This window comes from Stigmatopora argus, chromosome 18 (assembly GCF_051989625.1).
Source record: "Stigmatopora argus isolate UIUO_Sarg chromosome 18, RoL_Sarg_1.0, whole genome shotgun sequence".
In the NCBI taxonomy this organism is placed as follows: domain Eukaryota; kingdom Metazoa; phylum Chordata; class Actinopteri; order Syngnathiformes; family Syngnathidae; genus Stigmatopora; species Stigmatopora argus.
In genome coordinates, this window is record NC_135404.1 from 6,856,729 (window position 1) to 6,882,156 (window position 25,428).

The following is a 25,428-nucleotide window of genomic DNA, read 5'->3' on the forward strand; positions in this document are numbered from 1 at the left end:
CTTAACTCTTTGGCTGCCATTGACCGCAGTAGATGTGCAATCGATTTAACTAGGAAAAATTGGAAGACAGTAACTCCTTTTAAATAATCAAATACTTAAACAAAAACAAGATCAGATAACTGCTTAATTTGACACGATTTTAAGTGATATATTTCCCAACTGTAAAACTTACCCTCAGCTGGTCACCGATTCAGTGTGTCCCCTGCCTCTGGCCCGGAGTCAGCTGGGATAGGCCCCAGCACCCCCTGTGACCTTAGTGAGGATAAAGCGGTTCAGATAATGAATGAATGAATAAAACTTACCATGTGCAATTTAATCTGAAAACATACTTACTGGAACAACGGTTTTTGTAAACAAATTCCAAGATCATTTTATTAGGTTCAGTTATGCAGCGTCCATCACTTTTTTAAGTGAAATAAAATACACAAAATCAGCTAAAATATCATATGTACATTCAAGTGACAACTTCTGTCTGTTTTCTCAAAATGTCCCTTAAAACAAATATAAAACGAGAAGCCATAAACAGGTCAACGTACATGATAAAGCTACAAGGTTAGCACGAAAATAAGCAGGCTTCTTAGAGTCCATTCACCTCCCAGATTAGAATCTCATTGTGAGCCACCGAGAAGAGGAACGTCCCTGTAGGTGAGAACCGACACTTCTGAAGAGAATCGCCGTGTTCTAAAAAGTCCTGGAATTCGCCGTTGCTCCACTTGATCAGCTTTAAGACTCGTTCTGAGAAAACATCAAGATGTCACAGTAGGAATCCCTAAAAACATATTCATAGCTCGACTGGCGAGTACCTTTTGAGCCCAATGCGATGAGTTGACTCTTGGGGGAAATGCTAAAGCACATGGCCCAGTGAGGCAAAGCAATCTTTTTGATTATCTTGGTAAATTTAAAAGAAAAAAAAGAAGATAACAATTATTATTAATAGGATCAAATAAGAATGAAAAAAGAAAAACAGGCACCCTTTTCTTCTTCAGGCTGTAGAACGTCAACTCTTTTTCCATCCCGTAACTTGTGTAGATGATCAAGCTGGGGTCTGTTGGGTGGAAGGAAGCAAGGCTGGGAGGTGGGCTGTCATCCTACAATTAAATAAATAAATGTAATAAAATCTGTATATCAAAAAATACGTTAACACACTGGATGCCATTAATGGGGAAGGACGTCTAATTCATTCAGCAAAATAAGCATCTTAAAAATAATTTTGAAAAATGGAGAATAGTCACTGTCAGCTCTTTAACTGACATTGACATCCAATCTATCTCAAAATAAAAATTGATAATCAGTCAATGTTATTATTTTGCATGTAGTCAAGCTTGACAATTTTCACGGTTAAATACTGATATTTAAAAAAATATTTCAAAAATTCAACATATACAACAAATATATAGTATACAAATATTTCACGTGCTCTCATTAAATGCAAAACTAATTAATGAAGCTAATGGACAATTGCAACCTCTAGATGACAGTATTTGACTTGTCACCACAAAAAAGGACACAAAATATGTCTGACGATCGGTCTTGAGATACAATGAACACAAACATGGAGAAACAAACAAACAAACAGGTATTCATACTGGACAGAACATATAACCTCTGCCTTCATATACTGAGAGAGGTAAAAACAGTAGCAAAATAAAAACTAAATGACAAAATTATCACAACAAATGATATTTGCAGTGACAATTGACAGGTTACGGTGTTACCTGGCCATATGGTGGTGCGGCAAGTGTTAGCCAGTCTAGCAAATTGCATTTGCTTTTGAACCAATCAGCAGCCCAGACACTGACACGCCTATCAAGGCTGGCAGCCAACCACAGCTCGTTGCCCGCCAGGCCAAAATTCTTACACTAGAGAGAAAAAAAAATCCAACAAAATGTCACAAAATGCCAGATCCCTCACTGGGATTTTTTTAACCGAGATAAAAAAAATACAATGCGAAATATCCCCAACTGCGTAATATAACTCCTAAAAGATGACAGGAAATGTTAAGCAGCTTTTTTTCTGCCAGAAATCTTGACAACCACGCTATTGCTATGCAATCAAGGGCCACTCCATGAGACATTAACAGTCAAGGTAATACTATTCATATCTGGCAGAAATGAAAGCACTATATACCACAAATGTCAAATTACTGAATTGAAAATGAACCCATCATTTCGCAGGGTCCACCAACCATCATGTACATTAACTTGATGTTTGTTGGGAAGGTTGGCACCAAATGAACATTTGAATTTAAAAAAAAAAAATGACCAAGAACAGTCATTTGCCCAATGAAAGGTTAACAGAGATATGAAAGAATAAAGGAAGTCTTCAATAGAATCTGACCTGTTCCCGAACACAATCAATAGTGGTGATAGCTCCTCTTTTGTGGTCCCTGAAGACCCGGATGGTTGATCCATCCGTGACCCGACTGACGGCTATGAGACCATTCTTGGCACCAGAGAGGATAACCTCACCTTTTAAATTAAAGGGGGACTGGATTAGAACATAAATCATGTGCCGTCCGAAATCTCTACGTTACTGAAAAAGGACAACACCATTGGCAGAATACTGTATAGCGGTGATAGCAACTCGATGGGGATTCAGTTTCCTCTCCATTTCCGAACTGGCGAGCCGGAAAACGCGCACCGTGCCGTCGTCGTATCCAGCCACCAATCGGGCGCGCTGCATGATTGCGAAAGGGCTCCAGGAAACACAGGTACATGCCTGGAAAGCGACAAAGCGACAAGATTTGGACATGAATGAAAAAAAAAAATGAAAAAAAATCAACAGCAGATACAATTTGCTTAGATAAAAGAATCGAAAAACACAAAACTGTACAGACACAGCAGTAACAAAAACAAATGGTGATGGCAAAGCACTATTGACTAAGTGTTTTTTTTTAATTGTATTGGATCTGACCTTTTTTTAAATCTCTTTTTAGCATTTAGAATTCTCTTGATTGTTCCATCAACTAATCAACAAATTAAACAAAAAGTTGATTAAAAATATTATCTTCTAATTCTGAGTTACTTATGGACACTAGCACAATGGCACTGAGAAATGATGAATATTTCATCATACAGTGAGGATTTACCAATCCTTACCTGGTTGAGCACCTGAAACTGCACCACCAGTTCATTACCCGGAATCGACCAAACCCTCAAACTGCCATCTTCACTACAGGTTGCAAAGTGACTCTCATCAGGCTGAAAGGCCAAATCAGTCACCTGAACAACAGAATAGCCATTATACAACAGTGATTGAAAATCTCACGCTGTAAATCAAGTGTGAAAAGTATAGTGCTCAAGCACGTTCTAATTAAAGTGCCATAATAACAGCCTTCAAGCAGCTGCTCTAATTTCTGAGGGCATACATGGAATGAAATTCTTCCAGATAAGAGCTGTGTAACGAGATTTCTTTCATCATTACCTTATGCTTGTGACCGCTGACCAGCCGGATGCTGCTGTTTTCTGACCAGTCTATGTACCACAAGGTACCGGTGGTGGTGCCCACAATGCCCATGTCCATTGTGTTATCAAAGGCGGCGCTAACGGCAATCCCGTCCAACATCATCTCCTGCTTCAGCACCACTGACACAGCGCTGTGGAAGACAAGTCAAATAACAACTCATAAATAATAATTTAAGGCAGTAATGAACAACTGTGCAATGTAGTGTCCAGGCACAGGGTAACAATTAGAATTAATAGCGATTAGACAAGATGTTGATGTTCAGTTATGTTCATCTTCTGCCTTCTCTTCAAATATAAAATGTTAATAATATTCAATAGCTGGCCTAGAAGCTACAAACCCATTTTTTTTGGCTGCGTGTCCCTCAGGCCCGAAACGGCGCACCGCTTCAACCCCCCACAGTCGCAGCCTTTGGGTGTCGCTGCCTGTCAAGAGCCTATTCCCTCGGCACAGCAAAACACCTGCAGAAATAAAATGTCAAATTTCATAAGGAAAAAAGTGTTAGTGTTGCTCTGTTTGTTCATTATGACTCATCTGCTTTTTCAGAAATCAAATTCATTACTTCACTAATTGCGAAAATAATCAATGAGACAACCATCATGGCTGGATTTTGGGTGAACTTAAAAAAATAATCATTAGCGTTGACCTCATTTTCATTTTACTAAAATAAAAATTCTTTAAAATTTTAGTTGTCCTTGATGTTTCAGTATTGGATTTTTTTTTAATATGTTTGGAGAAAACATGAAAAATATTTTTTTTAAATTAGTTTTACCATATTTTCACGACTATAAGGCGCACCGCATTATAAGGCGCACCCTCAATGAACGACACTTTTTTTCCATATATAAAGCACACTGGATTATAAGGCGTCCTTTCTATTTTGGAGAAAATTTAAGACTTTTAAGTGCGCCTTATAGTTGTGAAAATACGGTAAATATTAAAATGAAAATGAAAATAAATAAAAAAGATAAACAAAATAAAAACAGAATATTTACATAAAACATATTTAGTTTTCCCCTTTGTTTTTTCAAAAATAGGTTAAATGAAAATTATCTCATAGAATATTAACCAATAGCCCCCCCCAAAAAAGAGAATTGCCGAGAAAGATTTAATGGACCAACAAAACAGTTGCATTCGTTTGATCATCAATTCACTGTAGTATAATAGCCCCCCCGGATGAAACCATAACTGCGATCTGACGCCGCTAGTCTAGATATTGACAAGCAACAAACAAACACAAAGGGGCTGACTCTGTACCAATTTCTCCCTCATCCACATCAACTGTCATGAAGCAGCTCTGAGTCTTGATGTCCCAAGCACAAAGATGTCCACTGTTGGAGGCGGTAAACAGCAAGGAGTCCACGGCATGGTAGCACAAGGCTGTCATCTCCACATGTCCTACAGCTACCGGTGCCTTGACTCTCACGAGCTAAAAGCATGTACAAGCATGAGGTCACAATAAAGCGCAAAATTGTCGTGTTTCCGTGCTTACTTTGAGGTCACCGTCTCGGACTTGGTTCTCAAATAGACCGAAGTAAACACCTTGGCTGCCGACGCAGGCTAGCTGAGTGACTACGGATGGGCTGAAGGCCGCGTCGTGGATTGGCCCCAGTGCGCTGTCTTTAGACAGCATCCGGAAGGTGGAGCAGCTCCACACGGCCACAACTGGTTCCAAAAAGTCTCCTAAAAAGATTGTAATGCCTATGAAAATGTGTGGCCTTTAAAACATTGGCTACCAATTCATTTTGACTGGGGGGGTGGGGGGAGTCATATAGTTGTTTTTGTTTCTTTGGTGTAGGGCTATAACAAATAATTTTAATAGTCGACTTATTTTTGTGATGTCGCTGCTTTTTGTTTCATATATCAATCACATCATAAATTAACAGTTCTTCTCTGGGATACAAATTGAAATAAAAAAAAAATATATTTTTTTTAAAATGAAAACATTAACCATTGCCACTAACCTACGGAAAGTAAGAAGCGATCATCGTTGGAAAAAGCAAGACTCTGTACTGCCCCTTGGTGGTAGGACATGGTATTGACGCAATCTCCAGTCATGATGGCCCAAATGCAAATGAGGCTCCTGCTGGCACTGTTGCCCGCAGCAGATGCTATCATCTGGACAAATAACACAAAGACAAAAAAAGTTTATGAAACGATTATCATTGCTGTTTCCAACCAGAATCATTCATTCAAGAAAGCAAAGTACTTTACTTGTTGATTAGTTGATCAATTGCACCATCTCTACCATAACTTTGATGTAGCCCGCAACAAAGATGAGTTTGACAACTGAAGTTTCAAGTAATGAGCTTCAGCCTATTTCTTGTGTGTTTGTGTGGATCTCCCAAAACGATCTTGATTTAAAAATAGAAGCCCCCTGCTCTTTCGCCTTTTTTTTGTTCAAATAATTGGCAAGAGCGGGAATTCTGAGAGGCACCTTGCTCACCACTGAGCGAATTGGCTTTCAGTTTAAAAATAGGGAGCAGCTGCAAAATACGACTTTCGTACCTACTGAGAAAATTGTCAAGAGCGTATTGGGTTTCACTTTCTGTAGGTCTGAACCATAAAACGTTGGCGCGAAGGATTGTGATATATTACATTGGCTTGAGTGTGCAGAAGAAAAGCCACGAAAGTCTTTCCTGCTACTCTAATAGAGAGCGGCTTCATACCTTGGCGTTGTTTGAAATGGCTAAACATGAGATTTCATCCGTGTGGCCCACTAAATGTCTCTGACGCCCTGAATTGACGTTCTCCAATACCACTACACTGCCGCAGGAGTATGCAAATAAACCTGCAACAAAGAAAAAAATGGATGTCAAACTGGCAGGGTTAGGGTTAGTACACTTGCAGATAAAGTGAGTGATACTAACCTTGATCGGGGCTCCAAACCAGGTTGCCACGTCCATTGCCATTGTAACCAATGATCGTTTTTAGTGTCAATCCCGCTTTGTCAGGAGGAGGAGAAACAGCAGTCTGGAAAAAATGTGCTGACAGGTTAAAAAAATAAATAAAAAGGAGATAATAAAATTGTTTGTACCTGATCAAGAATGGAATTCTTAAAATGTGGTACAAAGTGTTTATAACAATCTGGACGCACTGTCTTCATCCCAGGGAAATCTACAAAACACCAAAGATGATCTAAATACATCGGAAACAGTGCTTTATTAGCCCGGTGGGCCGTTAGGCTTTTCCATTAATGTTGAAACAGTCGTCGATAGCCTTAATCGATTTGTTCAAAAGCCAGTGAATCGTGGTCACCCAAACTGTAAGTGAATACATTCCTCTATAAGAAAGTTAGAAGCTAACCATTATTTTGAACGCCCCTCAGTCTATTGGGATCTCCCAGTTCTGTGATTTTCAAGAAAGACGCTGCAGATTTGTGTTGAGAGCTTGGAATGGAACCAGCTGCTGTAAATACAACAAATGGCAACAAAAAGTGCATTACATTAGTGCCTGAAGAAAATATACCTACAAAATTAATACCTCTAATGGTTTTATTCATTTGAAATCCAAGCATATTTTCGATATAAGCAACTAACTGTTCTTTTGAAATTGGCGTCATATTACTCATAATGACAAATACCATTATCATCTTTCAGGTCGAATTCAGCAGGGTCCATGACGGTCACGTCTAGACATGGTGGAGGTGTCAAGGGTTGCGGGGCCCGTTGGCGAGGTACTGCGTCCAGACCTTATCAATTGAAATGATGATTGAGACCATGTGGTTTGAAGACCATGGGTGAAAACTCAACTACTGTACCTGAGTCAGTTGCATTTTGACATGGCAAACTGTTGGACAAAGCATCAAGGAAAAGTTAAGAATCCAACCATGTCAAATTCACCATCTCAATTTTCTTCACAGTGTCATTTTGTCAGCCAACTAACATTTGATGAATCGTTTGAAGATATTGTTGACCTAAAAAAAAATGTCCTTTCCCTTAATATTATTCCAAAGTGAAACAGTAAATACTCTTATTTTTCCATTGAAATAAATACATTTCTTATTTAATAATAGTATTTACCAATTGTTCTCTCTATAATTAAAAGAAAAAAACAGTCAATATTCTCAGTTTCAATTTCTTCATTCCTTGAGCTTTCATTGCGGACTACAAAAATGCTATTTTAGACCGAAACAAAGTCATCGTACAAATTGTGCGACTTGAGACTGGCATTTTGTGAGTTGTACACATGAATTAACGACAAGAATGAAAAGTTAAATATTGATAAGTACCGTACTGTAAGTTGCCTGTGAACTGGGCTAGCCAGAAAATCCCACAAGAAGATGGCATCCCCGACTGAGATTACCCCTTTTTGTCCTGGGGTGAAGCTGACCTGGTTGATGGGCTGACTATGACCTATAAACATCTGGAGCACAAAATACATGGTTGGCTTGCAATCAACATTCATATTTCAGTCCTATTTTTTTATGAGTACCTGTGAATTAAATTTCAGTTTCATATTATAATCCCACACTTTGACTGCATTGTCTCCAGCTGTGACCAAATATCGTCGATCTGGGCTAACAGCGAGCGAGGTACACCACTTCGTGTGCACATTGCACACCTGTAAGAAAAAGCAACCTTGGTTGAATTGATTAGTCAAGAAAAATGCCACATTTCTGGACATCAACTAATTACCTGCCGGAAAAGAGAACCCGTCTCCGTGTTGACCCAGAAAATCTTGTTTGCAGATGTAGTGACTAGCAAATGCTCAGGGGAGGCCACAGAGAAGCAGACTTTTAGCGCGGATTCCAAAAAGGTGCTTTGTGGATCAAAGGCACTCACATCGAGACGGAGCACCTGAGGGATGAAACATAATGGAATGACATGTTATGTTATTTTAATTAGCTGTAGATTTTTATTACCATACTCTTCAAACTCTAAACTGCTACTTTTTTGTCTCTTTGAATCATGAGGCTTTAAAAATGGAGCAGCTAACTTACATATTTTTGCTCACTACATTGATAGGTCCATAGTGACATTAGGTCAGTGTGAAAAATTAGATTTTGGAATCATTTTGGAGGTTTATGTGATTCGTGCTGATAAAATTTTGACAATTGTTAATATAGGGGACATTGTTCTAAATTAAAAGATTTTCAGACGGTAGTGTCCCTTGAGATTTTCTAGTGCAAAAAGTGTGCCGCAGCTCAAAAAAGGTTGGGAAATACTGAGTTAAAGCACCACAGGGATACTCTGTCCGCTGAGAACTAAGAATTCAAGTCATATTTCTTTTTTGTAATTATAGCTACCTGCTTTTTAAATCATCAGACACAACTTTACTATTAATACCTCTTCTAGAGAGAGCGCATCAACGATGGTAATGATGTATTCAGTGGGACCGACGAAAGCCAAGAAGCGGCTGTCGCTGCTCACCGTCAGAGCATCTGGAGCGCGCCCGGTCCCTCGGGCGACCACATGACCTAATGATCAGGCAATCAAGCAGTCGGTCTGTTGCTGTTTTTTTTTTTTAAAGCTGAGAAATAGGTGGCATATTTCCACACTAGCAAATGAACTTTCATACGTACAGACGACTCGGATCACGTGGCTGTCGTTGTCGCAGGAGTTGTAGAGTGCGAGAGAGCCCTCGGAGGCAGCGCTGTACATGCACTCTGCGTCGGGTGAGAAGGCGAGACCTACCACAACACCTTTGTGTTGGCTATAATTAGTGGGGGAGGACAAACATACAATGAGAACATAATTACTGTTTGTTCCATTTTGAATAGGCAAAAAAAATAAAAAAACAACAGTCCCTCATTATTACCACGCTGGCCAGTTTACACTAGAATGCTTTCATTCTCACCAGTGCTCTGCCAAGATTTTTCCACAGGAAATATCAAAGACTCGGACAATCCCCGAATTGAAGCCACAAGAGAAAATCTGCTCTCTGGGATGGAAGGCCACCGAGCACGGTTTATCCTCTGATACAAAGTCAAACAACTGTGAAAACAGAAAATGAGATTCAACTTTCGCTTTGTCATTTCATGGCTAAAATCAATAGCGGAAAACATGTTCACTTTATAAAAAATGATTACTTTTGAGGTACAAAAAAATGAACCTGATATAAGGAGTCCATGGACCAAATACGAATAGAGCCATCAGAAGACGCTGTGGTGAGGTGCCTTCGAATTCCATCTACGCTAAAGCCCAGCACAGTGCTGGTGTGCGACCTCATTAGCGTGTTGTACCCCCGACTGCTCACATCAAGGAAACCCAGGTTACCGGTAGAGGTGGCGGATAGGACCTGCATGCTGTCAGATGACACAGATACCAGGCTCACGGGACCCTCGTGTTCTGGAAAATAAGTGCATTAAATTTCTTCTTGAAAGACATGTTACAAAGTAGAATTGATTGATAAATATAGAATCCGACGGATTGAATTAGTTCATGTGCGAAAAATATCGTCAAGGTGTACTCCGGGCTCATTGATTCCAACAAACTGTGTTGGCCTCGTCTGGGCATTTAAGCATTAAAAATGACATTAAGATCTGGGGTTATGGGCATAGCCTAATTACCGGCTTCCAGGAAGACGCCGGAAAAATCCAGAGGCCAGAGCCGCAGGAAGCCGTCTTCGGAGCCCGTGACACAGAAGGTTGAGCAAATGCTAAGGCTGTTGATGGCGATACCAGGACCTGGAAAAGGTACATTTTCTAAGTACTGCATGACAATTTAGCCTTTATAATAAAGTCTTTTCAATTTCTATACCAAGCTAGAATAAATAGAAACATTGGCTTTGGTAATGTTCAGCATGGTTGGGTCCATAATTCCTTTCTAACTAGCTTATACTAAGAATATAGCATGCTGCTGGTGTTTGTTACTTAGCAACTTGCAGTTTTACCCCGCTCACCAAAGAGTGTGCTAAGTTACATCTCCATGCACAGCCATTGTAATTATGAGCAGTTGTATTCAAAGGGGTCAAATTTACCTCTATTGACCGACCACTTCTGTGGCTTTTTCTGCACAGGGAACAACCACCTGACATTTCTGATGATTACTCTGCTGTAGTCAATCTCGAAAATATGACCACTCCTGCTGCTTGCAAACCTGCGGTGAGAACACAATCAAGGTAAAGTAGTGCAAGTCCCTGAGGATTTCAAAGGCTCAAACTTTAAACAGACTCAGATTGTTCACTCACAGTAGTCGATCATCGATATGCTGTTCGGGGGAGTCTCCTTCTTCGAAGGCTACGTCGGTGAAGTCCACTGTTTGGTATTCACCCAAGTTGACTGCGCACGAGCGCAATGTACCTTTGCTTACCCGCCACAGGCGTATGCTATCGTGCCCACATGACACCAGCCTGATAGAAGACAGCAGACAAAAACATTAATCCACTCGTGTCGGAGTCATTAAATACCAAGTTGAAAGTCGCAGACGCTACCGTGTCTCGTCAAAATTGGCGAACTTCATCTTTTGAATATCCACTTCCAGTTTTATCTTTGCAAATATGCCCACTTCTCCGTTTTGAATATTGTCTGTGCTCCATACAACCACCAACTATTAAATGTCAATGTAAATCAGTACTGCTAGACTGAATAAGAAAGGTGAATTAAGTTTGAGCAATCATGTGGTGTGAAACACTTGCCGTTTTCCCACAGCTGTCCTTCCCTCCTCCACAGAGAAGGCTTCCGCTGTGTGAGAAGCTTTGGGCAAAAAAAAGTACATAATCAGTGAAGTCCAATTTCTTCACTCTTACTACACGTCTACAGACGTTACCTGAGAGAGGTGACTGATTGGGCGTACATCTTGAACATTGCCACGCAATTTCCTTTGAGGTAATTCCATATTCGAATGGTGCAATTACCAGCTTGTGCGGAGGCGAGCAGTGTTGTGTTGCCGTTAAGAGCCAGAGCAGACACCTGGGACAGAGTCATACGGTGTTCATTTTTTAGCTGCCGTTGGTGGCGATGGACGTCCAAGGTAGCGTTCAACACGTTTACCTTGTCAGTATGACCAATGAAGAATCTCTGCTCACATGAGTTTATTTTCATGGAGACAACAATAGCGTGACATGGATAAATCACAGAATCTCCAGCTAGGGTCCACAAGGCCTAAAATTTCAAGTAGAGAAATAAGAAATAACTTTCATGCGGATGTCAAATACTAACAATGAATATGTAGTAATTACTTTGGCTGTCCCAAACCCATATTTCTGCATGTCAGGCCAAATCAGAATCCCCCCCCCCCAAAAACTACACTTGATAATTCAAGTATGGGTATTTTATACATGATCGATATTCATAATAATTGAAAAAGATATTCTGAACCACTCGAAAAAGAACAAGGTAAATATTGAGATTTTTGTTGTTGGTTTTTTTGTCCAAGTGATTCCACAAATGGTTTTTTTTTTTTTAACTCTAAACATGTTAAAACCACCCAAAGCAAATGCCAAATAATAAAAACAAACCTACACATTTGTAGGTGGCTCCTCCAAAACCAATTATTTTTCTGAGCCTCATAATCGGGTCTGGTAACAGCTTCTAAGAGGAAAAAGAAACTCACTTAAGGTTTTACTGTAAAGGTCTACTGCATTTAACATATTAGCATATTTTCTTACATCCATTTCCTTCGAAGTTGTGATGACATGAATGGCCTTTCTGTCTCTTTTGCAAATCTTGACCCTATTTGCTACTTTGTCATTCACAGACAGTGTGGGCGTGATCGTCTCCTGCCAAAGCAGACAAAAGCAGAGGTAAAAACATTTTCTGCTAGAAAAAGAAGCAAGAATTATTATTTTTTTAAATTTCCTGTCGATTATCAGTCATACCCGTTCTGGGCTGGACTTTTTGGATTTTGCGCCTACAAAACATTTGAGAAAAAATAACAACAATGAAGCTGATGTCGTAAAAGAAAATTTATTTCACATGGTTGCCTTTGGATACTCACCATCCAAAAAGCAAACTTTTCGGCGGACGCTGCTGTTTAATTCTCTGGTAGAAGAAAATGTGAGTTAGAAGTTGCATAGATTGATTAGGAGATGACATTTCCTCTTATTTATTTAAATTATTTTAATAGGTGACTAATTACCCAGTATTTTTCCATTAATTGACTAGAGAATTCATATAAAAAACACTGGATTTACTGCTTATATTACAGAAATAAGGAATTATTTACTGTATTTTGTCCACCACCTCTTCAGGCAGCTCAGGTATGCTGATCCCCTACGCCAGAATAGAAAAAGACGGAAGGGAAACAAAAGATTTTAGTATGAATAAAATAGAATAGTAGGATTTTCTAGGGTTGTTAATATGTCCTACCGTTTCTGGGCTGGGGCTTCGGGAGTCTGTGTCTAAGAGATATTTGGGGGAAAATATAAAAAAACAACCTTGTATTGCAAACAAAATGTGCGCATTTAGATACTCACCAGCCTGAGCACAGATTTTTTGTATGACATTGCTTTTAAATTCTCCATCTAAAGGAAACCTGGGATAAATTGCGTGAGTTAGAAGTCTGACAGGTAAAAGGTAAAAAAAAAATAAAAAAAATCCAGTTAAAGGGAAAAAGACTATTCACTGCAGTTGACGGTGATAGGCACCCATTCTATTGTGCCCTGGAGAGATGAGAAAAATCTATTTTTGATTTTTTTTCTCCCAAAACCACAGGGCCACTGTGACTAATTTGCTGAGCCAGGAAGGATTTATTAACTCTAATAGCTCTGGTGGGGCAAATGAAGGCGATTCTTGTCAAGTTGGCTAGGGATTTTAGTTTGAAATATGACTTGAGCATTCAATATATTTTCAAAGAAGAGGTCACCTGATGTAATTGTAGATATTTTCCCATGTGTGTCCCATGGGCACAGGAAACATCATGTCTCTGGGCATGGGTACACTACCATCTTTAGGGGTCAGGCCCAAATACTTGGCTTGTTGGTAGGACAACTCTGTCGACAAGGAAAGAGCACAAGGCGCGTATATGATTCTCATTCCTGTCAATATTATTGGATTTGATTGGATTGGAGCATTGGACATGGATGATGAGCAAAGTCTCACCTGGAGTCAGCTGCAAATCGGTGGTAAAGACATTTTTAACAGACATGTTGGAGCAGAGTTTAATGCTCTTTAAATGACTGTAGAAGTGCTGGCTAAGGTAAGTGGAGAGTGTAAGCTGAAGATCCATCATCAAACAAGTCCAATGAACTTTAGGACCAGGGGGTAAAGGTCCGGAACCTAAGAGTGGGAACAAACGGTTAAAAAAATAATACACGTATAAGATGGCTGCTAGGTGAGGTATTTACATGAATTTGAAGTCTTGGCTGAAATGTCTTGTTTCCACTCAAACTCCGATTTGCATTCGATGGGGAAGAGAAGCGACGTTGGGGTGAAGTCAAACTCCTTGAACATGTTGGAGATGGAGATGCGGACCACGCGGCCATTCTGAGCAGCGCAAAAAAAACATACTTGAATTTATATGCATGGCTTCCACTAATGCTTTATAAGCCTGGTGGGCTGACCCAAGACAAGTTATAACTGTGCTTCAATAGGTCTTATAATAAAAAAGAACAGCCATCATTTCAAAATAAACTTTTGATATTTATTTTGATTATTAACGTTTTGGCTTCTCCATTGGCAGGATTTGAAAGATTTCTCGGGGAAAGGCTGACATGTACTTACCTCTGAGCAGACATCCAGGACGATTAAAAAAGGTTTTCTTGGAGTGGGCTTGAAGAGGAGGTAGAAATATCGTCCTTTGAGACCCAGAGACTGGCTGGAATTCTTGGGAATTAGAATGAAGTTGTCGGAAGGGATAGAACCTCTTATCCGGAACACAGAACAGTTGATTGTTTTGTCCTAAAATGGTTTGTGGAGAATGACAGTTGGAATTAAGACGTTTACACAAAAACAGCCCATATACAATTACATTATACAGAAGACTGTGTTCTAGTAAAGATTTGTACCAAGTAGATACATTCTGTCACAAGGTAAGTGGCTAGAATTTGTATCCTAGCCATGTTTTTTTTTGCGTCACTGACAGAATATGTCAGTCAGAAATTAGAAATGCTTGTTATGTGAGATAAGTTGCTTGGAAGATATGTATATAGTTATTATTTACATTTCAACAGGTCAGTTAATTCAAATAGACATGCCAAATTAAGTCATAGCTTTAAAGCAGATAGTTACCCAGTATGGTGACACATCTCCTACTTTTGATACATTTAACCATTCTGAAACTCGGTATTCTTTGAATATGTTGACGTAAGGATGCTGCCAATCATCTAGAAAAAGAAATGAACGTTACTTGAATGAAGTCAAAGCAACATTTTGGACATTGAACTTGTTGTTTAGTAAAATACAACTACATAAGGCGAGTCAAAACAAAATATATTCTTCCCGTCGGAGCATCAAAGGAATGAAAGGGACCGCCATCAAAACAACCGTAAATTGAGTTTTACCACTGTCTAAGTATAAAGACGAATAAAGGTTTGCCATTAAATCAAGGCTGTTCTTTGAAATTCAGCTAATATGTGGATTTCGTACCTTTCCTTGCCATTGACGGGGTTCAACGCCACTCTATCAGGCGTGGACCAAACGAATGTTAGCCCAAATTCGGACAACTCGTCCAGCTGCCTTTATGTACATTTACTCACATTAGCTTGACACAAACGGCAAAGACAGCGGGTGGTTCTCACATAAAGTGTGGCCTCTATCTTGAGTTTTTTTTAGTTTAAACTATGTGAACTTTAATGCTGAATAAAAACAGTCGTAATGTCAAGCAAAACGTGAACTACAAAGACCAAAGTGACATCCGTCGAAGTGTTTTAGTCCTTCCCGCTTCTTTTACCGCTGTTGCCAACCATAGCGAGGACGTCGCTTTGGTCCGGGTGCTTCTGGGTAATGTAGTAGTACAGTAAAAACAGTGTCCTCGTTATTTAACTGCGGTCAAAGCCAGCGGACGTTCGCGTTTTCGTGGTCAAATGAGCTCACGTTTAAAATAGCCCGCCGGCTTAGTCCAATCATTACGGTAATTCCATTCAAAACAAAGAGTGGTCCTTTAAAACCCTCAAAAATACTGTCAACAGTCAAAAATAACAGCACCGTATAGCTCATAATTTAAAAATGAAATTAAGTAGCAACATTAAAAACACACAATTCACTCCACAAGTACAATATAATGTGAATGTTTTTTGTCAATTCTAGCCATTGACATCTTTTACAACTCCCATACTAAAAATTGAGCAATTTCACATATTACATTTGGAGAAAATTGAAATTAAAGTTTCTACATGGTACTTTGTCATGGTTGCACTTCCAATTTTTATGGTTAAATTTGGAGAAAATTTCAACTAAAGTTGCTTAATAATAAATCTTGAACATTTAAAACACTTAACTTAGATACCAATACATAAAGTGAGGGCCTGCAAAATAGTCCTGCGGGCTGCATTTTTGCTCCCTTGCCACAAGTTTGAGAATTCTATATGAAAATCCATGAATCGCTTCCACCAGTCCACATTAAAATATAATAAATACAAATATGAATTTAACCAAGGCAACAACAATAAGAGGTTGACAAGTAAATAATCACAATCATGTGACAACTTTTTACAAAACAGCTCACAGTTTTATCCCTTCAAAAATCACACCATCATTAGTAATAAACCCTAAATCCAGAGATCAATCTGATTCTACACTAGGAACATGTGGAAGTAACTCCACTGGGTCTTGAAGATGGATTTGGAATGACAGCTGCATGACTGTTGTAGGAGCCAGTGCAGGGCCACTGCCTCTCACGGGTATGTGCACCATTGAGGTGTCGTGGCACAGAGAAATCCCCCCAATCTGGTGCAGAGAACTGTCACAGATGGCTGAAGGATTGGCCATTGACCTCGTCGTCCTCTTTGAGGATCTGCTACAAACTGGCACTGTGGCATTTGAAAATGTTTGAATGTGGGTGACTCCACCGGCTAGTCACTGTCCGCAGCACACAATCTGTGTTCCTGTCTTCCAGCTGCGCAGTTTCCTTTTTATTTCTGTCCTCACCTGTAGATAAAAGTCATAGAAATGATCGTTTTTATTCTTTCACGATGGACAAGTCCCTGTCAGAAAAATAAAAACTTCAATTTGAAAGTGCTATAATTTTGCAAATGTTCTCTTATTTTACATTTGTATTGCACATTTTTTTCTAAATGTATTTTTATTTATTTATTAATATGTATAAATATTTGACATTATTTTAGTTTAAATGTAAAAAGAGGTATGGCCAAAAATATCTTTTTAATTTCAAATTTCTAAAATAAATCTATCATTGTAAATAATATATAGTCATTTTTTTACCTATTTAAAAAAAAAAAGGAATACAACAGTTAATAGTCTCTGCTTCTTACAGTTCTTAATCATTTATTTAAGAGCACACCAATTTTATGTACATTTTATTTTAGCGAAAACAACATGTACCAATGCGCAATGCGGGCCGCCATAAATAATGTAGTGAGCCAGATCTGGCCTCCGGGCGTGAAATTTCAACACTGCACTCTTAACACGCTATGTGATATGGTTGCGCTTTGCTCCTTCAGAGCCTGGACAGCTTACTATTATCAATACAACTAGAGAGGCCCCTCCCCCTAACCAGCCAAATTAAATTTGACCCAGTCAACTTTGACCACATGACCCCAAATTTAATCATTCATGTCTACCATTTTAGATTAAAAAGATGTATGGGATTTCTATCTCAGTAAAGGGCATTGAAACCTGATTAGAATAAGTTAATATAAAATACAAATTACACATTTACAGGTGAAGAGGAACAATAATTGGAATCACTAACCTCTTTGTTTGCATAGCAGTAGAGAACGGCCACCAGAAATCCCTGTAAAAATGATTTCATTAATAATTAGTATTTAATAACTTGCAATTAATCAGGTGCAAAGATGATTATATAATAGATACAGTTACGTGCAACTTATCTCCAATTATAAGCTAAACTTAGGTAAGATGACGACTTTTTCCTTATAAAAATACGTAAAATTCTGTAGTCTTATGGCTATAATCTTGTTAAAGTACTAATTTACTCCTTGTAATATTACGATTTTCATTGAAAAATATTACTAATGTTGTCAAGGCATTCAAAATTTTAATCGTGGTCAATCGGATGCAGCCTCTGGTTGATTAATTCCATTTTTTTAATGCAAAAGACATTCGGGATGACCGCTCATTCACCTCCTCCCAGTCGAAATAGATCGGACACCGACTGCCGTCAATGACAGACAACAAAGGGAATGTACATTCAGGCGTGAAGGGTTTAAAAAATGGCTATGTTTATCATTCTTGTTGTGTGGAGGATAATAATAATCACCACGCTTGGATGTGCACATGATAATACAAGATGTTCAACCAACCTGGAAGGAATTCAGAAATAGCGTGAAGAATATCTTAAAGTAGCGTAGAACCCCCGTGGTTTGTTCGTCTGTTATGAAGATGAATATGACCTCGTGAGTGCCAAACAAGGGAATGAGCGTCAGTGTTGCCTTGGCGAGCCTGAGTGAAGCAAGTGACCAATTCAGCACAGCATTTGCCAGATTTTGACTTCCATAGTACTTCGAATGAGCGATAACATACCGCCGTTTGTAATCAGAGTAGTCGCTTTGGTTGTTAGCCCGAAGCTTGGACAGAATCACTCGCAGAATCTTGACGAAAATCAGAAAGTTGACCTGGTGCCAGAAAGGTGACTCGGATTTTTTGGGCCGCGACGAGACTCTCGAATGTCGATTGCGGTACTTACGAGCGAAGCGAAAAGAATCGGGGAACGGATGATCCACCAGTAGTTCATGTTTTCGTTGACAGCCCAACATCTGTGTAGATACAATAAAAACTATATTAAGCAATAAATAAATATGACAAACTATAAAATCATTAAAAATGAAATGGTGGAAGGACTTACTCATTGTTTTCTTTCAGTATCTTCATTACTACCCAAGGAATTACAAAGAAAAGGGGGGTCCCTAAATCAACAACAACAACAAAAAGCACAAAATGGCTGGACTATTAAATTAAAAGTATGTATATGTATAGGTATGTATTATGTATAGTACGCAAAAATGTCAATTGGGAAAATGACTCATTATGCAAGTATTTGTTTAGTTATTTTATTCAAGGTGAATGAATATTTCTAGATTTGACTTGAATTCATGTATTTAGAATGGTATACTATTTTATTTTATTTATCTTCATTTAGGTTTATGATATAATTCTTTATTTTATTTCTCATCTTGTGTCTTTTCTTTTTCACTCCTTCTTAAATCACTCATTCATTTTAATTTCTATTTATTTATTCAATTTAGGGCAGCTCCATGGACAAGTGGTTAGCGTGTCGGCCTCACAGTTCTGGGATCGAGGGTTAGATCGCAGGTGGGTCCTCACTTTGCATGTTCTCCCCAAGCTTGCGTGGTTTTTCTCCGGGTATTCTGGTTTCCTACCAGGCTGGTTGGACACTCAAAATTGAGTGTGAGTGAAAAATGAATTGTTTAGTATTTTTTTAATATTTTATATTTATTTCTTTATATTTAATTTGTATAATGAAATATTTGTCTTCTACTTTACGTATTTCAGTTTTCAATTTTTATTTAGTCTGGTCGTATGGCTCTTTGGCTGTTTCAATTGTTATTCCTGTCATTCTTTACCCTTTCATTTACTTCATTATTAATTCAAGTCTTATTATTTTCCTCATTTCCTTTTGATCCCCTACAGTCCACGCTTGATGGATACCCAAATAGCTTTCAAAGCACAGCCTGATTATTTTGATTGTATACTTTCTCTTCACCGCGACTTACCCCAGCCCAGGCAGATCAACGGCAAGTACTTTTTACTGTCGACAAGCACCGAGGCAATCAGCACCGAGTACAAATAAATGGCCTCTCCAAAGAACCAATAGTGGTTGGCCAGCACGCAGTACTGCATCACAACTTGGGATATCCTACAGCCGATGGCGGCCTGTACGGCGGGCACACAAATCCACCAATTGCGCAACTTCCCCAACCCGATGGCACCGAGAAGAGAGGCGACACTTACCCGATGGCTGAGCATCTCGCTCACGTCGGCACTTCTGATAATTTGCCGCCCCCAGTGCCGTTCCAACATGGTGTCCTTAACGATAACGGATGCGGCCCGCAGGATGAAGGACAGAAAGAGGTTGGCGTGGATGTAGTTGCGAGTGCAGCGCAATTTCCTTTCCAGACCAAACAAATTATTGGAATTATCTACCCTAGCATCACGGTAGTACTCTTGGAAATGACCCACCAGCTAAAAAAATGGTAATTTTCTTTATATTTGAGACAGCAAATGGCAAGGGGGTAACTACAAAATGCTGCCATTGTGATGCTGGCTTTTGGTTCCTGATCGCAACACAACATAGGAAACCGATTACTTTATCAAAGAACAGATATAAAGTAAGATGAGCATTTATTCTAGAAAAATAAAGTATAGGTTGTACATTATGAGCTGAATTGAATGAATGAGGAATATTTTCCAAAGTGAAAGCAGATGTTGGTGAATACTTCATTGGGATTCATTCGTTACATTACCATCTGCTTTCATCCAGATTTGAAAAATTATTAATTTGTTATATTTATAGTATATATCAAGGGTGTCAGACTCGGGTTGGTTCGCGGGCCGCTTTAACGTCAACTTGATTTCACGTGGGCCGGACCATTTTAGATATAATTATTATATCTAAAATGGTCCGGCCCACGTGAATTTTTTTATTAAAAAAAAATCTAAATATTATTAATATTTAGATATTTTTTTATAAATAGATTAAAAGAAGTGGATTAAAATCCCTGAATATTCAGTTTTTTATAGATCTAAAACAATGTTTATTTTAGCTTTTTTTAAATATATTTTTAGATTTTATAAAATGATTATTGAACTAAAAACAGAAAAAAAATGATTAAAAAAATTACAATTATTGATTTAAAAGGGGGAAAATCAGGAAATTTAATATACATCTATACTCTTCATTTTAATTGGATCCTAAAACAAAAAGTCGGCACTCATGATTTACTTTCCCGGGCCACACAAAATGATGCGGCGGGCCAGATTTGGCCCCCGGGCCGCCACTTTGACACATGTGGTATATATATTTTAACCCTTTCAAGGGCAGAGATCACAGTGGTTCAAAAGTTGACCATTTAAGGCCCCTGTTATGCCCCACTATACTGAATAGTTGATTGACACACATCTAATTTCTTATTATTTAAAAAAATGTACCTAAAAAGAGTTGGCCAATGTCGGTGAATAGTGTATCCACACAATCCACTGTCATGATAGTCGTGGATTCAGTGGATTAGTTGCTAATTAGTGGACTTTAATTGACACATGCAGGTTTGAAGACCCCTTTTCTGTGCCGTGTGGCTTACCTAAAGCTCAACAGAATGATGAGAGCAGTAATGAGAGAGAAGAGAGACAGGGAATAACCCACGGTGTACAACGTTCTGAAGCTCAACATCATTTTTTGGAACCACATCTGAAAAACATCACCGGCCGGTTTCCTCTCAAATTGAAACATTTCACTTGAATTCATGTTTAGTGATCATACAGGGGTCCTACCTCCTGAGATATGACCTCTTTTTCCTCCTCGCATTGGGACTTATTCCTCCAGACGTGACCGCCCTGGTCACGCTCCCAAAGACCGTCGGCCCTGCATCGTCGATACACCATGCCGTGTGAAACTGTCATTAAAAATAACAATTAATTTCATTTTGTCTTCTTATTGTCTATTTTTCAACTGATTCATTTATGACACTCCAAAGCATGTCAGGTATAAAACAACCTATAAACACCATTGTCAGTCATAGACGAATCAGTTAAAACAGGGGTGCCAGACTCGGGTTGGTTCGCGGGCCGCTTTAACGTCAACTTGATTTCATGTGGGCCGGACCATTTTAGATATAATATTTAGATTTTTTTTAAATAAATGGATTAAAAGAACTGGATTAAAATCCCTGAATATTCATTTTTTTATAGATCTAAAAAAATGGTTATTTTAGCTTTTTTAAAATATATTTTTAGATTTTACAAAATGATTTTTGAACTAAAAACACAGAAAAAATTGATTAAAAAATTACAATTATTGATTTAAAAGGGGGAAAATCAGGAAATTGAATATACATCTATACTCTTTATTTTAATTTGATCCTAAAACTGAAAGTCGGCACTCATGATTTACTTTCCCGGGCCACACAAAATGATGCGGTGGGCCAGATTTGGCCCCCGGGCCGCCACTTTGACACATGTGCGTTAAAACATAGATAACATTTAAAGTAGTAAATGGGCGACTCACTCTTGGGTTCTAAAGCTAGGGTCTCAAATTTAGGGGCTGAAGGCCAATTAAGGCCCACAGGACAATATTTAATAGCCACTTATGTATTCAACCTCAAAGTGTAGTATTAGTCTAGCCCACAGGTGTCAAAGTGGCGGCCCGGGGCCAAATCTGGCCCGCCGCATCATTTTGTGTGGCCCAAGAAAGTAAATCACGAGTGCCAACTTTCTGTTTTACGATCAAATTAAAATGATAGATATAGATGTATATTATATTTCCTGATTTTCCCCCTTTTAAATCAATAATTGCAATTTTTCAGCCATTTTTTTCTGTGTTTTTAGGTCAAAAATCATCTTGAAAAAGACCCACAAAACCAATGTTCGACCATGACTCAAAATTCCTACCTTGATCATACCAGGGCAGGTAGAACGGACAGGAGATATTGACTAGCGACCCAGCGGGGGAATCTGGCCAGCAGGCATATCTATCAAAAGTCCTTTTGCAAAACAAGCCAGCTGCAAAATGGCAACAACATTAAAAGAAAGCCCTCCAATGAAGCTCTTTTGAAGAACAGCAAGGGGCATTCTGCTAGAAGAAATACATGATAATGTACCTTGCGCTGGCTCATTTTCAATCATCTTGAAACAGTTGTCCTTATACTGCACCCACTTGTGATACGTTTCCTCCAGCACTTTCCCGCTGGCCATGTCGATCTGTAATTACATTTTCCAATTGACAGAAGCAGAACAGGTAGTAATTCTAATGACCTGCTGTGCGTTATATAGACCTTTTCATCAGGAGGTATTATTGGGGGGATAATTGAATGTTATGGCATGTACTCCTAACATTAAACAGATTGGATATGTGAGTAAAGATGGGGGTTTCCAAATACTATGTTCAGTTATTTTTTATTTTTAAGTATTAACCATTGACAACAATAGGCATCCAAATCCATTTTGACTATATTTGCTATATCAGCTGACTTCGAGCTGGAGTACCCTGAGAAAACCCACACAGGCCCGGGGAGAACATGCAAACTCCACACATGAGGACCGTGTATATATATATATATATATATATATATATATATATATATATATATATATATATATATATATATATATATATATATATATATATATATATATATATATATATATATATATATCAACTACTACTACCGTGACTGCAACTACTACTGCTAATACTGCTGCTGCTACTGCTTCTACTTCTACTACTATTGCTAATACTGCTGCTGCTACTACTACTACTACTACTTCTACTACTACTGCTAATACTGCTGCTGCTACTGCTTCTACTTCTACTACTATTGCTAATACTGCTGCTGCTACTACTACTACTACTACTTCTACTACTACTGCTAATACTGCTGCTGCTACTACTACTACTTCTACTATTAATACTGCTGCTGCTAGTAGTACTACTTCTACTACTGCTAATACTGCTGCTGCTACTACTACTACTACTGCTGATACTGCTGCTGCTACTACTGCTGCTACTGCTGCTGCTACTACTACTACTCCAACTACTACCACTACTGCTGCTTCTGCTACTACTACTACTACTACTACTGCAACTACTACCACTACTGCTGCTGCTGCTACTACTACTACTGCAACTACTACCACTACTTCCACTACTGCTGTTGCTACTACTGCTACTACTACTGCTACAACAACTACTACTACTACTACTGCTACAACTACTACTACTACTACTACTACTACTACTACCGTGACTACAACTACTACTACTGCTAATACTGCTGCTGCTACTACTACTACTACTGCAACTACTACCACTACTGCCACTACTACCACTACTGCTGCTGCTGCTACTACTACTGCTACAACTACTACTCCTACTACTATTACTACTACTACTACTACTGCAACTACTACTACCACTACCGTAGTCCTTTTTTTTGTAAAACAAATCAAAAGAGCAATGCCATTTCGCTGTTGAATGGGAAAGATGTAAGCGAACGCACGCTTTGTCGTGAGCAGCTTCTCATGCATTTAGTTTCTTTGCTGTGGCAGCCAATGTTTTTCCACCAAAACGTTCAATTCCATCAGAAAAAGGTGATGCGTGTGGTGTAGAAAATTGCCCCAACGCGAATACAGCCGATATTAAGCCTCTATTTTTTTCCCCCATCACAGCAAGCGGTCAGCTGTGTGGATTGAGCACTGTAAGTGTAATAGCTCCTAAGTAACTTATTCTGTTGTTTGGATCAAAACATTTTACCAAAGACAGTTTTGTTCAAGTGGCCAATGACGTGTTGCGAAGGATAGAACAGAAACAACAAGGCAGTTTTAGGATAAGTGGTAATGAAAATGAACGACTATTCAAAGAGGTGTCGTTAAGGGAAAGATATGTAAGAAATTGAAAGTGTGAAAATGGGAACAAGCACACTGTATTATCATAGTCACTCTCTGCCACCCTGGCATTTATAGAAACATTGTGAAACGGTCCATTTAAAGGTCCTTCCAGAATATTACATATTGCACGTAAAAGGAGAAAGTCTCAACTAACCATGGGGAGTTTGACAAGCAGCAGACAAATTATGGTCATTATGTCCCTTGTCCCATCCATGGTGATCAATTGTTCTGAAAGTGGAAAAAAAATGCATGAAATACTTAACACCATCAATAGAAGCAAAATAATTAGTGTGTAGAATGCTAAAATCTAGTTATATATAAAGAGCCTGTTTCAAGATGGACTAACTGACACAAAGTCAAAAAGCATTGGAGTTCTAGTGATGCTAATAGTGCATAACCAAAGTTGTTTACTATGACATTATTGACATTATTATTCCCATATAGTACAAGCCAAATTTTAAATATTTTATACACATTAGACAGAAGAATGAAAATAAAATAAAACAGCAATCTAAATAAAAGCTTTGATTAAGTCTTGCTCGACCTATGCAAACAGAGATTTAAAATTAATTTTACAAAGGTTACTTAGTGTGCCAGCCTCTTATTAACTAATAAGCATAATCATTAATTTTTTATTATATTTTATTATTTAATTTAGTTGTAATTAACACTGTATTTACAAATTTAATATATCATAATAAAAATCTAAAGTACAGGTGTATATAGGTATATGAAAAAAACACTAAGGATTCATGACAAAAAAATAATGTATAATATTTAAGTGACCTTTTTTTTAAATTACCAAAATGTCACTGGGAAGCTAATGAAGAATATTTTAGATACTTTAATATTTTCACCCAGTTGAAACACTGATTTCCAGCGTTTTAAGACACAATGACATCTTTCTTACAATTCCATTACTGATCTCATAAATGTCAAATATACCTGAATCATAATCCCATCAGCATTTATTGACATATTTCTCATCCAGAGACAAACAAAAACAACATTTACACACATGCATATATAAAAAGAAAGCAATTTTACTCACATGGCAAAGCACCTGATTGGGATGAATGTTTTGCGTGCTGTGCTGGTGGCTCTCACACTAAAGGTGCGCGCACACGTCACTCCTTTTTTTTTTACTATTCTCCAGCAAAGATGGAATGTGCAGAGAGCAACAAAAAAAACGCAGGACCTGCTCCACCTTCGCTGGTGACGTCACAGAAACAATGAGCTGCAGGAAATAAACGCTGTGTAACATGAAATATTATGATGTACATTTTGATACTCAGTAAGGAAAATACCTGTTTTGAACTTCACTTGAT

General features: G+C 38.4%; 2 protein-coding genes across 2 annotated transcripts; both read right to left on the minus strand.

Annotated features, from left to right (window-relative positions):
- Positions 1–344: 344 nt before the first annotated feature.
- Positions 345–15,285, minus strand: wdr90 (WD repeat domain 90). The gene is made up of 45 exons (XM_077626443.1): positions 14,930–15,285; positions 14,573–14,667; positions 14,066–14,242; positions 13,690–13,828; positions 13,445–13,621; positions 13,209–13,335; positions 12,820–12,878; positions 12,713–12,744; positions 12,570–12,616; positions 12,342–12,385; positions 12,223–12,254; positions 12,013–12,123; positions 11,867–11,935; positions 11,396–11,506; positions 11,172–11,314; positions 11,041–11,098; positions 10,837–10,952; positions 10,594–10,755; positions 10,384–10,502; positions 9,974–10,090; positions 9,517–9,752; positions 9,262–9,398; positions 8,987–9,117; positions 8,751–8,881; positions 8,100–8,261; positions 7,897–8,025; positions 7,694–7,827; positions 7,223–7,251; positions 7,046–7,153; positions 6,769–6,870; positions 6,500–6,579; positions 6,333–6,435; positions 6,132–6,253; positions 5,427–5,580; positions 4,955–5,145; positions 4,720–4,891; positions 3,803–3,923; positions 3,424–3,595; positions 3,099–3,221; positions 2,550–2,718; positions 2,338–2,468; positions 1,716–1,859; positions 972–1,088; positions 804–888; positions 345–735 (listed from the first exon to the last, which is right to left on the minus strand). The coding sequence occupies exons 1-45, from the start codon at positions 14,940–14,942 to the stop codon at positions 578–580; spliced, it is 5,289 nt and encodes a 1,762-aa protein (XP_077482569.1). The 5' UTR covers positions 14,943–15,285; the 3' UTR covers positions 345–577.
- Positions 15,286–16,357: 1,072 nt separating this feature from the next.
- On the minus strand, positions 16,358–25,280 carry LOC144092864 (glucagon receptor-like). Its single transcript, XM_077626002.1, has 14 exons — positions 25,152–25,280; positions 24,255–24,328; positions 22,315–22,414; positions 22,106–22,216; positions 20,990–21,111; positions 20,800–20,906; positions 19,454–19,610; positions 19,216–19,375; positions 18,327–18,387; positions 18,168–18,237; positions 18,005–18,096; positions 17,785–17,923; positions 17,214–17,255; positions 16,358–16,429 (listed from the first exon to the last, which is right to left on the minus strand). The coding sequence occupies exons 2-14, from the start codon at positions 24,312–24,314 to the stop codon at positions 16,358–16,360; spliced, it is 1,293 nt and encodes a 430-aa protein (XP_077482128.1). The 5' UTR covers positions 24,315–24,328; positions 25,152–25,280.
- Positions 25,281–25,428: the final 148 nt, after the last annotated feature.

Bases quoted from the DNA above. Each gene is read 5' to 3' on its own strand.
- wdr90 (XM_077626443.1), bottom strand. The intron at 12,617-12,712 runs GTAGGACATATT...ATTCTGGCGTAG, and splicing joins GAAGCCCCAGCCCAGAAACG to GGGATCAGCATACCTGAGCT. The intron at 7,154-7,222 runs GTACAGTAGTTG...TCAATTGATAAG, and splicing joins TCAAAATGCAACTGACTCAG to GTCTGGACGCAGTACCTCGC.
- LOC144092864 (XM_077626002.1), bottom strand. From the start codon at position 24,314: ATGGATGGGACAAGGGACATAATGACCATAATTTGTCTGCTGCTTGTC. The intron at 21,112-22,105 runs GTAGGAATTTTG...TTTTAATGACAG, and splicing joins CCTGCCCTGGTATGATCAAG to TTTCACACGGCATGGTGTAT. The intron at 20,907-20,989 runs GTAGGACCCCTG...GATGTTTTTCAG, and splicing joins AAGAGGTCATATCTCAGGAG to ATGTGGTTCCAAAAAATGAT.